Source organism: Pongo abelii, chromosome 6 (genome assembly GCF_028885655.2).
Source record: "Pongo abelii isolate AG06213 chromosome 6, NHGRI_mPonAbe1-v2.0_pri, whole genome shotgun sequence".
Classification (NCBI taxonomy): Eukaryota; Metazoa; Chordata; class Mammalia; order Primates; family Hominidae; genus Pongo; species Pongo abelii.
In genome coordinates, this window is record NC_071991.2 from 141,048,138 (window position 1) to 141,066,759 (window position 18,622).

Sequence of the window (18,622 nt, forward strand, 5' to 3'; positions counted from 1 at the left end):
TCTTTTGCCTGGAGTCATTGGCTGCAATGCTGCAGAATGGCTTCTTGGTCACAATGCTGGGCAGGGAGTGGGTAAGGTGCCGGATGCTGTCCACAAGTGACATGATTGTGGCCTGTGTCGCTGCCTCCCGGTTCTGCCTGCATGGGGTAGCCATGGCGAACAACCTCCTGGCCTCCCTAGATTTTTGGCGTGCAGTTCCTTATATGAACATCTTCTGGGACCTTTTCAGTGCCCTCACTTTGTGGTTTACTGCCTTGCTTGCTGCTTTCTACTGTGTGAAGATCTCATCTTTCTCCCACCCCACCTTCGCCTGGCTGAAGTGGAGGATCTCTCGGTTAGTGCCCAAGCTGATCAAGGGCTCCCTGATCATCTGTGGCCTGCAAGTCATCTCATCAGCCACTGGGAACATACTGTTTGGTCAGAGGAAGGTCTTCCTGAGTTCCTATGGAAACGAAACTCTAGTTTATAGAGTGCAGGCTTCATTTCAGCGCTACTTTTTCTTTCATGAAGGGTTTGTGTTATTGATTCCGTTCCTCCTGTTCTTAGTGTCCACCGTCTTGCTCATAGTCTCGCTGTGCTGGCACTTGAGGCAGATGAGGGACCTCAGGCCTGGCCCCTGTGATCCCAGCACCCAGGCTTACACCATGGCTTTAAAGTCACTCACCTTTTCCCTCATCTTCTGTACATTGCACTTCCTGTCCTTGTTTGTTTCTGCTTTGAAAATCATAAACTTTCAGAATCACTGGCACTGGGCCTGGGAAGTGCTAATCTATGCCAACATCTGTCTGCACTCTACTGTCCTGGTGCTGAGGAGCCCCAAACTGAAAAAGGGCCTGAAGACATGGCCTCAGCTCCAGTGCCCATGTGCTGCTGGCTCACAGGGCTTTGGAAGGTGCTGGCCATAGGGTGGTTCTGCTCCTGAGTTATCCATGTCAATAACCAGTCCTGGGATGAATGATCCTGGCAGGAATGTATAAGGTTTGGGTACTGTCTTTCTCTTTCCAGTTTCTTCTTTCTCTCCCCCTCTGTCCATGCCTCAGAATCCCTTTTCCATCTTGCTCTCTGTGTTCTTACCATCCCCTCCACTGCTGTGAGTCTCTAGTCCTAGCCGTCAATCACCTTGACCTTTGCTGGTGGCCTCATTTCCTCATGGGGCCCCAAGAATCTATAGGTAAGCAACCCTAATATTTGCCAAGCATCATTTTGGTCTGTATGCCCTTTATAGAGAACGTAACTGTCGTCAGTTGTCTCTGTGGGCAAACTGAAGCTTATTTTTCATATATTTTATTTTACTTTTAAGATGGAATCTTGCTGTGTTGCCCAGGCTGGAGTGCAGTGGTGTGATCTCAGTTCACTGCGGCCTCCACCTCCCGTATTCAAGCAATTCTCCTGCCTCAGCCTCCCGAGTAGCTGGGACTACAGGCGTGTGCCACCACGCCTGGCTAATTTTTGTATTTTTAGTAGAGATGGAGTTTCACCATGTTGGCCAGGCTGGTCTCAATCTCCTCACCTCAAGTGATCCACACACCTGTGGGATTACAGACGTGAGCCACCACACCCCACCTTGAAGCTTATTTTTTTATAGTGACATAGATTGTGCAGCACCATTCACTTGACATCGCCTGCCCTTCTGCTCCACACCTGTGCTCTTGGCCTCGTCTCTCCACTTCAGCCCAATAAATCTTCTTCCCTTCTTCCCCCAAGTCCTTTTCTTCTTCATGTGCTTCTTGGGCCCACCCAGTACTTCCTTCTTTCCTTTCTCTGCCAGTCTCCATCATTTCCTTCCTTTGTGTTCTGCTTAAGACTGATTCCACCCAGGGAGCTTTTCCAGCCTGATCTCACAGAAGGCTAAGGACACACAGGAGTTTGGTGCCACTGTATGTCACATCCATAACTTCATGTGCTCATGTCGAATGAATAGGAATTGTCTGATGTAAAAATGCTTTTAGGTTTTGGCCAACAGAAGACAGATGGAAAACAAAGGAAATGTCCTACAGTTCTTAATTTTGATGATCCTACTCTTCCTGTCTGCTCACCCAGGAGGTGGATCCCAGAGGCTGCTGCTGAGGATGGGAATCTCCAGATTGGGATGTCTGCATCCCAGAGCTTGTGCAAGATGATCCACTAGGCCTGTAGCAATTTCAGTTTCCATTTATTTTTATCTTTTCCTTTTAATCCCTTTTTTTGGGTTATTTTATGATGCATATAACATATTAGTAAAATGTACATGCATATAATTAAAAATAAATATGCACATGGTAGTATCTTAGTCAGCCTAGGCTGCTGTGACAGAATACCATAAACTGGGTGTTTATGCAGCAGATATTTATTTCTCACAGTTCTGGAGCCTGAAACTGAGGGTGCCAGCATGGTTGGGTTCTGGTGAGGGCCCTCTCTGGGTTGCAGACAGATACCTTATTGTTGTGTTCTCACGTGGCAGAGAGATTTATCTTTCTTGTGTTTCTTCTTATAAGGACACTAATCCCATTCATGAGGGCTTCACCCTTATGAACTAATTACCTCCTGAAAGCGTTATCTCTAAATGTTATCACATTGAGGGTTAAGGTTTCAGTGTATGCATTTTGGGAGGACACAAACATTCAATTCATAGCTGGTGGGTTGCATGTTCATATATATATATTTTACCGATGGAATTCATGATAAAAAAGTATGGAGACTGATAGACTAAAAGAGATTGGGAAAAACACTGCACATGGTTAAGAGAGATTCATATGTTCGAACTAGTCAAAATAGAAGCAGTAAATAACAGGACAGAACAGAGGTTACAAAGAATTTTCAAATAGATAAATGCATGTAACGTCAAATGTCCAATAATACTGGGAAGCTGAGGCCCCAAAACATTATGCTACAATGCTAGCTGGAGGCAAGGATAGCAAGAGAAGAGAGAGGGATGACCAGAGGCAAGATAACAAGATCAGGAATTTTCTCTTGCAAGAGGATGGTTAAAGGTTTAAAAGAGGAGATTCTCAAGTTGCTGGTTAGAGGGTAGAGCGAGGGTGAGGCAGGATGGAGGAACCTGTGGGAAGCTGGCACTGTGGTCGGGCTTTAAATTAAATAGACACCTAAAGTCTGTGAATTATCCCACCTAGAGAACATGTATTATCCTCATCATCAATCACGAAGAATTTTTCTTTTTCTTTGTAGCAACATGAGCGAGCTAATGACTTCCTACAGGTAGATTAACAATAAATTATGAGACTGAGCCTTGGGGCTCAAGCCACAAATTGGTTGGAGGCGGGGAAGACAGGAGCATGGCAGGAGTGGGGAGATCTTTCTCTTCTATCCCTTCTACTCTTCTATGAGCACCTGGAAGACTGCTCTTCCCTAGGGCTGAGCTCCAGAAGTTTACTGAAGGTGTTTGGGTGGGGAGTGGGTGGTGATTCAACTCTCACATTCTGCTCCATCTTCACAGCCCTTCGAGTGATACAGGTTAAGTGGACTTGTCTCAGGAGTTCCTGATTAATCGATGTTCTCAATCTCCTTTTTAAAACTCTAGCTCATAAAAGCCCCAAAACACTTGGTGGCTCTGTCTTGACTAAAGATACAATCTAACATCTCATCAAGGCTTCCAAAATTTTCTGTGACCTCTCTCCAGCCTACCTTTTTTGCTTGATATGTCATCTCTCTATGTAAGTCCTCTGTTGTAGCTAAATGTATCTAATTGTTCTGGATGTAGTCATGTATCCCCCTCCTTTACTGATGCCTCATCTTTTTCCTTCCAACATGCAAGACAGCATCTTTGTTGTCTCACAATTATGGGGCTGTTACTGCTCAACTCTTCTGAGAAATCTTGGGATGGGAATAGCAAGATCCCTAACACATAGAGCCACAGACTGGGAGTCACTTGTTGAGAGTACTGAGTTGAAGGTTTTCCATATAGAGAGCTAACTCAGGATCCCTGTCCTACTACCCTCATGATTACATTTATAAAGACTGGTTATGAAAAGTTAAAAACTCTCAGACTTGGCTTTTACCTAAGAAGATAAATCTAGACATGAGAAAGCCAAATGCAACAAACAAACAAACAACAAAAAACAGAAGAATCACCACGAAACACATTGCATATTTAAATTCAAATGATTATTCCCTCTTTTGGATTAACTTACTCTGCACATAGTATACATCCAGTAAATCTTTGTGGTTTATGTTTAGCCCGTGAAAGTGCTTTGAGGGCAGATATCTAATTCATTGTTGTAGCCCAATGTCTTTCAAAGGGTTATCATGGCATATAGGATATGCTTAATAAATTATTATTAAATGAATTGAAGGTTAAATGCACATCTTTGTCATTGAAGGTGTGGGAGGTGGATGAAAAAGATTCAAGTTTTCCATATTGGGCGGTTTGTAGGTGGCCATACTCCAGAGCTATAAGCCCAAAGTTTGCCCCATTTCTCCAAGTTCCAGTAGAAAACAGCCAAATGTCAGCCAGAAGAACAAGGGCAAGGAAGAGAGCAGTTGGGAACTCTATCTCCTGGAAATTTGCATCTTCACAGAAAGGCAGAGTGAATTACCTTAGTTCATCTTCTTTCCTTTACTCAGAAGAACTATGTCCACTATGGTTGGCCTATGTGTTAAAGAAACAATTCCACCTGGAAGTGGACTACTGGGAAGTAGACTGGGAACTGGGAAGAGATGCTGACATGTGTTCTATTCCCTTTTTGTGGGGGTCCTATATATGGAACTGGTAGGTTGTGGTGTCAGAAGATGTGTATTCTATTACAAATCCCCTTACTGTCATGTTACTTGATCCTGAGCCTTCAATATTGCTGTATTTGACCCAGAACAATTTCTGCTTTCCCATCTCCCTGTGACACGTTAACCTACTTACACTCACCTGGGTGTTGATTGCTGATTTTTTTGACTCTTTGAAGCTAATTTCTATAAAGAATGTGGTCTTTTTTTTACTCTGTCCTTCTCTGGTTGATGTCAATGGTCTGACATTTGGTGCCCTGAACTTCTGTTGCATCCCTGATGCTCTCCTGAATTCTCCTTATGCTACTTATTATGCCACAGGATGGATGGAATAGAAGATAGCCATTCTAATAAAGTCATTGTCATCATCACCATCATCGCTGCTTGTCCATATGCAGAGGTTTATAATTTCCAATATATTTACCATATTTATGGTCATATTTATTTGTGATCCATATTTTTTGTAGGTGAAGAAAGGGGGGCGTTCAGAGAGGTTAACTGCTTGAGGATCCGTAGTGATTGTGACAAGACTCAAAAGTTGGGCTTCCGAGTTCAGCTGGGGATGAAGAAGATGGAGGTGTAACATGTATTGCTAACCATGGCAGAGATTCCTGGTCCTGGAATCAGTTTCGATTTTGGTCTCTCCTCTGCATAACTGTGACTTTAGGTGGGAGTCTTAATATATAATTTGGGGCCTTATTTCTTTTATCTGTAAGATTATCTTTCGTGTCTTCTTTTGTTCTAAGCCTAGATTCTAAGACATCTTTGTGAATTAGAACATAGGATACTTTTCATATTTTACAGATGGACAAAATGAGGTGCAGAGAGGCTGACATATCCAACGACTCACAATAAGGGGTGAAGCTTGGACTAAAGGCTGTCTCGACTCCTAGCACAGGGCTCATTCTGCCATATCCCATTGGCTTATCACTACTGGGGGTTCCTCTGTGAAGTGCTATTTTAGAGGCTACCAGTTATAAAATATATATTTTTAAATTTTGAAAAAAGTTGACTGCCTCATTATGTATAATTGTCTCCTGTGTTCTTTTTTTATGATGATGGTCACTGTGAGTAATAAGACTTGAATTAATCTTTCTCTATAAAGGTTTGCTTAGTTTTCTCTGTCTCATTTAAAGGGGTATTGCCATACCACTCCCCTCGTAGAGTTGTTGTGAGACCTAAGCAGAGCACTCAGAACAATGCCTGCAACACAACAATCACCCCCCCACTCTGTGGATGTGAGCACTGTCTCAGTAGCGGGTATGCCCCACGGATGATACTACTGAGCCAGCAGGTGCATGGTCCTGTCGTAGGTGTCCGCTTAGAGAAGTATAACCTCCTGTGTAAGGACACTAAATGCCAGGGCCTGATATATTATCCACTTTGATGTTGACATGCGCAGAGAATAGGCAGAAGAGCAGGCAAATTTTTGGGCAGGTATGGGGACTTTGAAAATTGAGCCTTGACAATATTTGCATCTACTCTGAGAAGAAAAAACCTCTTACCCTCCTCTGATAGCCTGCATCCTCTACTCTGGCCTAGCCTCTGCACTTGGGGCAGCTGGAAGGACAAACTTATCCTACAGGACCTTCCAGAGCAACCCAACAGAAATAGCCCTTGAAGCTTTGGGACCAATCTTGTCCATCAGAGAGATGAATGGAGACCACATGGTTCTAGGATCTTCGATGACTGATGAGAAGGCCATCATCTTGGCTATCATTTTACTCCTTTTATGCCTGGTAGCAATGGCAGGCAATTGCTTCATCACTGCTGCTCTGGGCATGGAGTGGGTGCTACAGAGAATGTTGTTGCCTTGTGATAAATTATTGGTTAGCCTAGGGGCCTCTCGCTTTTGTCCTCAGTGGGTGGTAATGGGTAAGACCACTTATGTTTTCTTGTATCCGACGGCCTTCCCATACAACCCTGTACTGCGGTTTCTAGCTTTCCAGTGGGACTTGCTGAATGCTGCCACCTTATGGTTCTCTACCTGGCTTAGTGTCTTCTATTGTGTGAAAATTGCTACCTTCACCCACCCTGTCTTCCTCTGGCTAAAGCACAAGTTGTCTGAGTGGGTACCTTGGATGCTCTTCAGCTCTGTAGGGCTCTCCAGCTTCACCACCATTCTATTTTTCATAGGCAACCATAGAGTATATCAGAGCTATTTAAGGAACCATCTACAACCTTGGAATGTCACTGGCAATAGCATATGGAGCTACTGTGAGAAATTCTATCTCTTCCCTCTAAAAATGATTACTTGGACAATGCCCACTGCTGTCTTTTTCATTTGCATGATTTTGCTCATCACATCTCTGGGAAGACACATGAAGAAGGCTCTCCTTACAAACTCAGGATTCCGAGAGCCCAGTGTGCAGGCACACATAAAGGCTATGCTGGCTCTCCTCTCTTTTGCCATGCTCTTCATCTCGTATTTCCTGTCACTGGTGTTCAGTGCTGCAGGTATTTTTCCACCTCTGGACTTTAAATTCTGGGTGTTCAGTGCTGCAGGTATTTTTCCACCTCTGGACTTTAAATTCTGGGTGTGGGAGTCAGTGATTTATCTGTGTGCAGCAGTTCACCCCATCATTCTACTCTTCAGCAACCGCAGGCTGAGAGCTGTGCTGAAGAGGTGCCGTTCCTCAAGGTGTGGGACACCTTGAACCACAGCTGATGAAAAGCTTCAAGGAGATTCTTGTGGAGAAGGCATGGACTCAAAGGGACATAGCTTCTCTCTTTGCCACATTGAATGTTCTCTTCCTGTTGCTGCAGTTAATGATTAGAAAAATAACTTCAACGAAATAGGATACAAGGTGAGAGTAAAGGTCCTGAAATATGGGCTAGTGTCACTTTAATGTACTCAGGAAGTGCATAGTTCACGTGGCCATGGTTCCTGTGGGACTTGATGTGGTCAAAGAATCCAGAAGCCTTTATTTTTCCTGTGATCGATCTCTTGGTGTTTAAAATAATCGTTCTGGGAACTGGTTGCAAAGATCCTCAAACTTCATGCAATATTTTATCTGTTGAATCGAACTCGGGCATGCTTATGGAACTGCAGTTTTCGCAGGCTTTGTCCTGTGAACCACCTTTCCCTTCTCATCAATTCAGTTTTCTGGCCATCTAATGTGGTGCCTCTCTCCTTCTTTCCCTGGAAGAGTTTCTGGTGTCTAAACTCTCTACACAGAGCATAGTGTAATTGGTGCATGTGTGTGGCAGTGTGTGTTGTCAGGGATGTGTGTATTCTCCGATGACCTTTGGAGATCCCTCCGAGTGCTAGGGGTCTATGATTTGTATGTGATTCATGTTCTCTATAATAGCCCAGCTTGTTACTCTCTTCTGTATTTGTTAAGGTCTCTGGGTTCAGATGTAACTTCTTTTGATTGATATTGGGACCTATTGTAATTCCCCTACTGACATGGGGAAGTTTATCTATATCTGTCTAAGACCTAACATTTAAGAAGAAAAAGCCTTTGTGTTTGGTGAACCATGTTCAGACTGCCTTTCTGCTTTTCCAAGCTCCTCTCAAACGTTCTTTAAGTTCAGTCCAAGCTCCTCTCAAACGTTCTTTAAGTTCAGTTACTCCTTGAATCATTCAAACGGGACAACCCTCAACTTTCCTCCATTCACTTTAAAATCTCTCCCCCTCCTTTCCTAGTTTTTACCTCCACCACACTCCTGTACATTAGAGGACTGGTCTCTGTTTTTGGCTTTTCAAGGCTGACATCTGTGCTCCTAGCCCACCTGCTCCTGCCCATTTTCTCTCTGCTGCTAGGTCAAGGATTTCTACTTCTACACAAATCTTCCAACTTTCCCTCTTTATTGTCCTTCCCTTCTTCAACAAATGTGCCTCTAAATTTTTTCCTGAAAACAATCCCCTTATCTGTCTCGCTCCTCCCCCCTCCCTATACCCCTGTGCTGCCAATGAGTCACTTGCAGGGTCCTCCTGTGTGCCTTCCAATCCTCTCCTGCTTCCCTGTTCTGTTGAAACATGTTTGTTTCTACAGGGGCACACACGATCTCTTTGTCACTAAATGTGATATTGTCCCCAGCCCTTATCCTCCCATGTCTCTGTGGTATCTGCCTCTGTTGATAACAAATGATTTCCTTAAAATAAACTGATGAAAAATATTTTTACAAAAGTACTGCTGATCTTGGTGAAAGGTTTTTTTAAAAGGGAAACTAAACATCACCCATAATTACCCATCTGCACATCTTTCTAAAAGTTGTTCTCTTGGCGACGGATGCTAGGATCTCCTTCCAGTTCCCATCACTTCTTTTCGTGTCCCCTTCACTAACCACTCATCCTCCTGCCCCTTGGTTCTGTCCTTAGCCAGCCCTCTTCTTCCTTTGAGATGATATCTAATCTCTTTCCTTTGTGTTTAAATCTATTCACATAGCTTCAGTTATGCCCTTCATGTCGATAATTACCAAAGCCTTGACCTTTCTCTAAACTCCAATCCTATATTTTCTTCCACTTATTGGACATTACCACCTGATAGTACCATGAGCAAATTTAGCAATTTCAAAGTATTTCCTTCTTCTTTATTTCCTCCTCTTCCTCTTCTTCTTTTCCCTCCCTCCTCTTCCCACCAGCCCGTCCCCTGCTTAGATGAATCTATTCATCTATTACAGCTATTCAGTAAATCAGGCTATCAACCTCTGAGTTAATTTTCACCCCCTTCTCTCTACTGAGCCCTTGTACCTAATAGGTAACCATTTTCAAATTTTACCTCTGTGATGTCTCCATCATCTGTCTCCTTCTTCCCATTCTTGATCTTTGTTGAGATTAGACTATCTTCCTCTCCCACCTGCACTGCTGAGATTTCTTCTTTACTACTTGCTTCATTTCATGGTTCGCTACCACCCCAGTCAGAACTATCATTTCCAGATTAATCTCCTGAAGGTGTACCACCCGAATCATCGCTCAGTGCCTTTTTTCTTTTTTCTTTTCTTTTTTTTTTTTGAGACAGAGTCTTGCTCTGTCACCCAGGCTGGAGTGCAGTGGCTTGATCTTGGCTCACTGCAACCTAATTTTGGTTCACTGCAACCTCCACCTCCTGGGTTCAAGTGATTCTCTTGCCTCAGCCTCCTGAGTAGCTGGAATTACAGTGCATACCATCATGTCCAGCTAATTTTTGTATTTTTAGTAGAGACAGGGTTTTGCCATGTTGGTCAGGCTGGGCTTGAACTCCTAACCTCAAATGACCTGCCTGCCTCAGCGTCTCAAAGTGCTGGGATTACAGGCATGAGCCACCACACCCAGCCTCTCAGTGCCTATTAAATGAAGCTCAGGCCCCCTAACTGTGGCATTCAAGAACCTCCACAGTCTGGCAACAACTTTATCTTTCACTGCCATTCTAGTAGATCCTATTTTGCAGCAAATTTGGATTATTATTCTGAGCATGCCTAAAACTTCCTCCCTGATATCCTGAAAAGCACTCCCTATTCCCCCACGTACCTGTCAAAAACCCTACTTAACATTTTTTTTTTCTGTTTAACTTTTATTAATTCAAATGGTGTCTCTTCAGTGAAGCTTTTCTGGATGCTCCCCAAGGCTTAATCTCTTCCTCAGTTGTGACATTAGTCCTGCCTGTGACGCTGTTGTTTGCATAGTTGTCTCTTCCACCCTAGAAGATCTTAAACTTCTTAACGGCATGGGCTGCCTCATGCTCTTCCATGCATCCTCTGAAGCACTTACAAGTACTTGCGCTGAGCAGAATGGTTCTATAAGCTGGAATCCAGCTACAAGCACATGTACTTTTATCTGTACATTTATCTCTGGGGTACCTACTATATTTTTATGCCTATGTTTGAGCTGCATTCCCTTTACTGTCTGGCTGGCTTATCTTTTGGAAGTCCCACTTTGACTTATGCACAATGTAGAAACAATAAATGGGTGAGTGAGAGAGTAAAATTTCCCTGATTTTATGATGTCTTTGACATCTTTCTTGTACATTTGCCTGTTGCTAAGCAACTGTGAACAGCAGGCTTTCAGTCCTTCCTATGGGAAACTTAGTGGAGTGCCAGCTCTCCTCTTTGTTACTGACCCAATCTCCCTTTCCATAGCGTCCTACATAAGCTACTCTTTGTTCCTTCTGCTGTTCACACCATTAGCCTAGGAGAACAGAGCATATTCCAGAATCTGAATGATCTCCCCACAGGGACAAGTTCCCTTGGAGCTTAAACACACAGGGAGAAGTAACAGAGAAGCAAGGGTAGTTGTATTTTTAAAATATTTGGTAACTTATTATCATAAATTTTTGTCCATAGCCTAATCTCATCATGAATTATGAGTTGTAATAAAAATTATGAATTATAATATAACTAATTATTACCTGTGTTATATAATTATGAATTATAATATAATTCGTTACTACCTTCATTATATAATTATGAATTATAATAACAATTATTTATTGAACGTCTATTTTGTGTGAGGAACAGGACTAGAGCACTAATTTCTTAGTCTTTTATGTATGGTTTCTTAAAACAACAATGTAAAAAAAATGAGACTTACAGAGGTTTGCTGAGGTCCCATGGGCAGTCAGTGGTAGAATTTGGGATACTTTAGTGCTGTAGTATTTAAAACGGTGTGGTACTGATGTAGACAACAAGGTAATAGAATATAATCAAAGAAGTGAATAGACAAACACATCAACAGATAGCCCAGACAATAGTTACATGAAAAATTACATATATGATAACTAAAGCATTTTAACTCAGTGAGGAAAAGATGGCCATTTAGTGTTGTGGTATACTGGTACTCCAATTGGAAAACCATAAAGTTAGAGCTAACATTTCATCATAAATTCCAGATAGATAATCTTTTTTAAAAATTTTATTTACTTATTTTTAAATTTTTTTGAGACAGGGTCTTGCTCTGTCTCCCAGCTGGAGGAGGTGAGAAAATAAGCATTCATTCTCATATATTGCTGACATCAGCATAAACTGGACCAACATCTTTTCAGAGGACAATTTGGTAATACCCACCGAAAGTTAACATGTACGTCTTCCTACACCCAGCAATAACAAAAAAAAAAAAAAAAAAAAGGCCAGGAGTAGCTCATGCCCATAATCCCCGCAGTTTGGGAGGCCAAGGTGGGCAGATCTCTTAAGCCCGGGAGTTTGAGCAACATGGTGAAACCCCATCACCTGGGCAACATGGTGAAACCCTGTCTCCACAAAAAACACAAAAATTAGCCAGGCGTGGTGGCACCCACCTGTAGTCCCAGCTACTGCAGAGGCTGAGGCAGGAGAATCACTTGCACCCGAGCACCCAGGGAACACCCATGCAGACATTGGGAGAACTTGCAAACCCTACAACTGGTGGCCCTGCCGGGGATCAATATTTTTTTTTCTCATCAATGTTATAACAAAACGACATTATTCAAGGACCTGCTGTATAGACAAATAAGTTAGCTTTTATTGATAGTTATTAAACTCTGCACATGCCCCGAAAATACAACCTCTTTGCAAATATCAATGAAATAGTCATGAAAACTGAGAAAATGAAAACTGCATAAAAGGGAAAACTACAATCGAATCTCACTTATGCATAGAAAATCCTAAATAAAATATTAGAAAACACAGTCCAACAGTGCATTACACATTATATCATTTCCAAGTAGAATTTAATTTAGGAATTTAATGATGATTCAATATTAGAAAAGTCATTAACAAAACATATTGATATTCCAAAGATGTTAAAAGGCAATTAAAAAATTTAATACTAAGTTTTGATAAAATGCTCAATAACATAAATATTTAATAACATGAAAAAATATATCCACCGTACCCAAAAACTTGCAACCTATATAATGCATCCAGAGACATTCTTATACAACTCAAAAATATGAAAGGAATGAGCATTATCACCACAATTTGTATCTTAATGGTGAAAACATTTGATTTAATTAAGAGAAATAAATTATAGTTCTAGACATTGGAAAGGGGAGCTATATATATTCTTGTTTAGTTGGAAAATCCAAACAATTAACATCAACATAAGAGCTACTACAGACCGATATGAACTTAGCAAGGTGGTGGGATGCAAAACAAAGATACAGAAATGAATATTTTCTAATATACAAAAGAAACCACCAGTTAGAATAGAGTGAAAGAAAAGATTTTATTGCAATAAGAACAAAAAAGATAAAATACTAGAATTAAATTTTACAAAAAGTGTATAAGACCAACCTGAAGGAAACCTAAAGATACTCAGAAAGACATGAAAGTCGACATGAACTAATGGAATCCTACATTGTCTTCTTAGATAAGAAGATTTGGTACCATAAAGATGTTAAGTATTCTTTCCTCTCTTCCTTTCTTCCTTTCTTTCTCTCTTTCTCTCCTTCCTTCCTTCCTTTCCCTTCCCTTCCCTTCCTTTCCCTTCCCTTCCCTCCCCTCCCCTCCCCTCCCCTCCCCTCCCCTTCTCTTCCCTTCCCTTCCCTTCCCTTCATCTTTCTCTGTTGCCTAGGCTGGAGTGCAGTGGCATATTCTTGGCTCACTGCAACCTCTGCCTCCCAGGTTCAACTGATTCTCACGTCTCAGCGTCCCAAGTAGCTGGGACTGCAGGCATGGACCACCACGCCCAGCTAATTTTTGTATTTTTAGTAGAGACAAGGTTTCACCATGTTGGCCAGGCTGGTCTCGAAACCCTGGCCTCAAGTGACCCCTCTGCCTCGGTCTCCCAAAGTGCTGGGATTACAGATGTGAGCCGTGGTGCCCGGCAAGATGTTAATTATTCTTAAGTTAATTTGTTAATTTAGTATAAGACCTACAAAGTACTCTTTTCCTCTTTTTAAACCTATAAAAATAAGACTAATATTGTTTAAGCTTATAGAAATTGAAAGAAGTCAAAAAAGGTAGGCAGGCTCTATTATGTCTTAAAATATAGCATGAGCCTCAAAATTTAAATATGTGTGTGAATATACACCGTAGAATAGATAGTCCAGAAAATGAATTCATATACATATGGTAATTTAATATAAATTCACTATAGATAAAAGTAATATTTCATATCAGAGAAAAATTCAATAACTGATGTTGAGATAACAATAGTCATCTAAAAAAATGTTGCCGTACCTCAAATCCTATGCCAGGATAAAGTCCAAATATATCAACGTTAAATGTTAAAATGAAACAACACAATTGCTAGGAATAAATGGGAGGAGAGGGATTCTTTTAATATCTTGGGATGTGGAAAGTCTTTTAAACTCATAAAGAAAAAGATTAAGAATGCTTGTGATTTTTGTACATTGATTTTGTATCCTGAGACTTTGCTGAAGTTGCTTATCAGCTTAAGGAGATTTTGGGCTGAGACGATGGGGTTTTCTAGATACACAATCATGTCGTCTGCAAACAGGGACAATTTGACTTCCTCTTTTCCTAATTGAATACCCTTTATTTCCTTTTCCTGCCTAATGCCATTTGACCCAGCCATCCCATTACTGGGTATATACCCAAAGGACTATAAATCATGCTGCTATAAAGACACATGCACACGTATGTTTATTGCAGCATTATTCACAATAGCAAAGACTTGGAACCAACCCAAATGTCCAACAATGATAGACTGGATTAAGAAAATGTGGCACATATACACCATGGAATACTATGCAGCCATAAAAAATGATGAGTTCATGTCCTTTGTAGGGACATGGATGAAATTGGAAATCATCATTCTCAGTAAACTATCGCAAGAACAAAAAACCAAACACCGCATATTCTCACCCATATAGGTGGGAATTGAACAATGAGAACACATGGACACAGGAAGGGGATCATCACACTCTGGGGACTGTTGTGGGGTGGGGGGAGGGCAGAGGGATGGCATTGGGAGATATACCTAATGCTAGATGACGCGTTAGTGGGTGCAGTGCACCAGCATGGCACATGTATACATATGTAACTAACCTGCACATTGCGCACATGTACCCTAAAACCTAAAGTATAATAATAATAAATTTAAAAAAAAGAAAAAGATTAATTTTAATTTTAAAAATTCTGCATGGCAAGAATTTATAAGAAAATTACAAAAAAAAACAAGCTGGGAAAATACTTGCAACCCATATTATAATAAAAATTTAATTTCCAATATATAAAGAGCTCTTAGAAATGATAAGTAAAGGATCAACAATTCAAAAGAAAGAGAAAAGGCAATAAATATGAATATGAACTTCACAGAAAAGGAAATACAAATGGCTCCTTAAACACAGAAAAGATACTCAACTTGATTTACAATAAGAGAAATACAAATTAAAACTATATTGGGCTACAATGTTTAAACTATCCACTTGGCAAAACTGAAAACATGCTCTTTTGCGAAGTTATTGGAGAAACATGTTCTTTTCCACGTTGCTGATGGAAGCATAAATTTGTATACTCTCTTTGGAGGGAAATTTAGCAATACACATCAAATTTACTAATGCATGCACCCTTGGATCCAGCCACCCTCCTTGGGATTATGGTGCATAGAACACCCTCCACGTGGGTCACAATTTGGCCTCACTCTCTTGGACCAGCTGGGACATGAGACTGGTCATAGGTCTAGAAAGAATGTGGGGTGGGAGTGTGATCATTTCAGGATCCATAGTACCTTGCAAAGAAACTACTTGAAGTAAGTCCCTTACAGGCCTTCTGGAGGAAAGAATGATCTATCTCCTCAGATAAAGTAGGAAGGGCTGCTTCTATTGGTAAAGAAGATTTGGCAGAATTTAGGAGTTCATGTTTCTAGTTTTACTGGAATCTGCCCATTTCTCTCCACCCCAGTTTTCTGGGCCAGACCCCTAGCTGATGAATATCCTAACTTTTTCAAGAGACCCTGCAAGGTTGGAAGCTCATGTGACATTGTAATTCATCCACCCACAGAACAGATTTTAGGTTTGTTTTTCAGAAATCTCAGCTCCACAATCAGAAGTGAAAAGGGATTTTTTTGTCACAGTCATAGAAATTTTCTGGTTCTTTGCTGGATCTTGAGCTGGGAATTCCAAGCCCTGCACCACCATTTTCTCTGTGCCACATTCTCTACTAGCATACTTGCAGGTACCAGCCATACCAGTTGGAAACGGCCTGTTCTGAAAGAGCTGGAATGACCTTTGGAATGTGCAGCTGAGGCACCAACTTCGAGATGACATTTTTTGTGGAGGCGAGTTGTTGCCCTTAAAATGTGGAATATACTGTAAATGAATGGCCATTATTTTGTACTGTGTCTCCAACACACAGACCACATGGGTCTAGGACTCAAGGAGTGGAAGTAGAAGTGTCCCTGCTCACCATATCTCCTGGAGACCCTCTTGGAGGATTTGTGCTTCCCGTGCTTTTAGCTTTATGCTTTGTGCTTTTAGCTTTATGCTTTGTATGTATAGAGGTTGGTTCCCAGAGTGGGGAGCATTTTCAAAAGGGGACACAATAAAAGTCCTAGTAAAATAATAGTTGCCACCTGGTCATTTTGAGCTCCCGATCCCACAAGACCAGGAGGCTAGGAAAAGAGTTACCAACTGGCAGGAGTAATTGACTATGATCATAATGTGGAAATAGGGGCTAGGAAGAGTATGTGAAGCACTCATGTGACCATTAGGTCATCTCTTAGCACTTCCTTGGCCAATTCTTCTACAATAGGCAGGTACAGCAAGCACTGCTGATAAGGACATGGCAGTCAGGACTTAGATCTCTCAGAGATAAGGGTTTGAGACTCCTCATCAGGACAGCCCCTTACACTGCATTATATGCTAGCCAAGAGTAAAAGATATTTGGAGTGGGTAGTAGATGAAGACAGTGATGTGTATTAGTCATGGCCTCATGATCAGCTGCAGCAGTTGGGGCTGTATATAGTTTGCATCACTAAATCTCTCTCTGTCAGTTTCTCCAGAAATTTCAGCTGGCCAGAATCCTAGAGAAGGTTTGACCAGGTGGAGTGAACCTAATGTGAGAGTAGGTTAGGTTAGTTAACATTACGTTAACTGGTGTATGCTAAAAATGAGTGGTACAAGGGGTAGATTACAATAGATACTCTTGGTGCACCCTCCCTCTAACCGAATCTACTGAATTTACAGGATTGATATACCCATTGTCACCTGCCAGATGTTGGCTGCTAATGACTGCTAATGGTTCCCAAGGATTGCTTTTGATTGATGGAAGCCACTTCACCCAAAGAAGTCTGATTGTTCCATTCCCCTCTTTCTGCAGTTCTTGGCTAATGACTGTGTAATGCAGGCTTATAACAGCTCCACATCCTTCAATGGGGCAAACTTTGGGGTCAAACTATACTCCAAATCTCCCCATGGGATCAAAGTGACTGTATATTGATCTAGAAACTACTTAAAAAATTTAGTTTCTTCTCTTCTTCTATCCTGTGTATCTTATTTTCCTATAGTTTTTTTTTTTTTCCTGAAAACAACTACTCAAAATATAACTTGCACAAGAATCTCCATCTCAGACTTTGCTTCTGAAAAGTGTGATCTCAGACATAAAGATGGGAACAATGGACGCTAGGGACTTCAAAAGGAGGGAAGGAGTGGGGGCAAGGGCTGAAAAACTTCCTGTTGGGTACTATGTTCACTATCTGGGTGACAGAATCAACAGGAGCCCAAACCTCAGCATCATACATTATACCCTCATAACAAACCTGCACATTTACTCCCTGAATCTAAAATAAAAATTGAAATTAAAATAAGAGACACATACAGAGATTTACATAGTCTCACTTGAACCTCTGCTGGAGGCTAACAGGCATGCAAAGCAAAAGACCACTCACACACACAAAAATTAAAATTAAAAATTAAATTAAAAAATAATTAAAAAGTGTAATCCTGGTCTGATTTTCAGGCTATATCTCTGTGATTCACACTTGTATATCCCTTCTTCACATGTGTACATACATGTCTGATTTAAAACTTATATCTAAAACTGAACTCCTGATATTCTCTGACCTCCCACTCCAACATGCTTCTCTCACTATTTTTTCTGTTTCTGCCACTCCATTCTTCTAGTTTCTCTGGACAAAACCTTTTGCATTCCATGAACAATCATTCAGCAACCCTGATGCTAGACCATTTAACCTAGAGCTAAAGCATTGGTAGATGACCTGCTTCTGGGTTGTGGTTTCATATGGAGAAAGCTGTCCTTTCACTCCAGTCTTTTGAAAGCCAGACCTTGATACAAGGGTTTGAAAAAGTCAGGGTTAGAGTTGAGGTTGTTAACTCAACCTTCAAAATGAATCTATAACTCTACTGCTTATCACCACCTCCATTGCTACTGCTCTGGTGCAAGCCACTATAACTCTAGCTTGGATTATTGCAATGGCTTCCTAACTGGTTTTGCAGCTTCTGTTCTTGTTTGCCTTTGGTCTATTTCCAGTACAACAGCCAGCAGGATCCCTGAAAAATATAAATCATATCATGTCACATCTCTTTCATAATTCTGGATTTGCTTTTCATCCTAGAGTGAAAGCTTAAATCTTCATAATGAACTAAAATGCCCTCTATAATCTATGTCTCCCATCTCACGTTTCTGAAGTCATCTGTTGCTGTTCTACCCTCCTCTCACACTGAGCTCATTCCTTTGGCTTTCTTGATGTTCCTTGAATTTGTCCAAAGTCTTTGCATTCTCTGTGCTTGGAATGCTATTCCCAGATATTAGCATGGCTCACTCCCTCACTTATTTCAGGAATTGTCATTGCTACTCTATCTAAATTGCAATACCCCGTACTACTATTCCCTGTCCTGTTTTTTTCTCCTTAGTATTACCTCTATCTCTTTTACTTATTTATATTTTTTATGGTTTATTTCCCCCATTCCAATGTAAGCTTCTCGAAGACAGGGATTTGTGTCTGTTTTGTTTTTACTGGCAAATTGTAGGCACTCAATAAATATTTGCTGAACACATGCATACATTATTCTATTATAATTAATTAGAC

At 41.1% G+C, this 18,622-nt stretch overlaps 1 protein-coding gene and 1 long non-coding RNA gene across 2 annotated transcripts in view; both read left to right on the forward strand.

The window, feature by feature from the left end:
- LOC129060507 (uncharacterized) overlaps nt 1–18,622 on the forward strand; it is a 120,147-nt gene that overhangs the window by 33,613 nt on the left and 67,912 nt on the right. The gene's annotated exons all lie outside the window — the stretch shown is intronic.
- TAS2R60 (taste 2 receptor member 60) lies at nt 6,366–7,370 on the forward strand. The gene is made up of 2 exons (XM_054559944.1): nt 6,366–7,170; nt 7,219–7,370. Exons 1-2 carry the CDS (start codon nt 6,366–6,368, stop codon nt 7,368–7,370), a joined length of 957 nt encoding a protein of 318 aa, XP_054415919.1.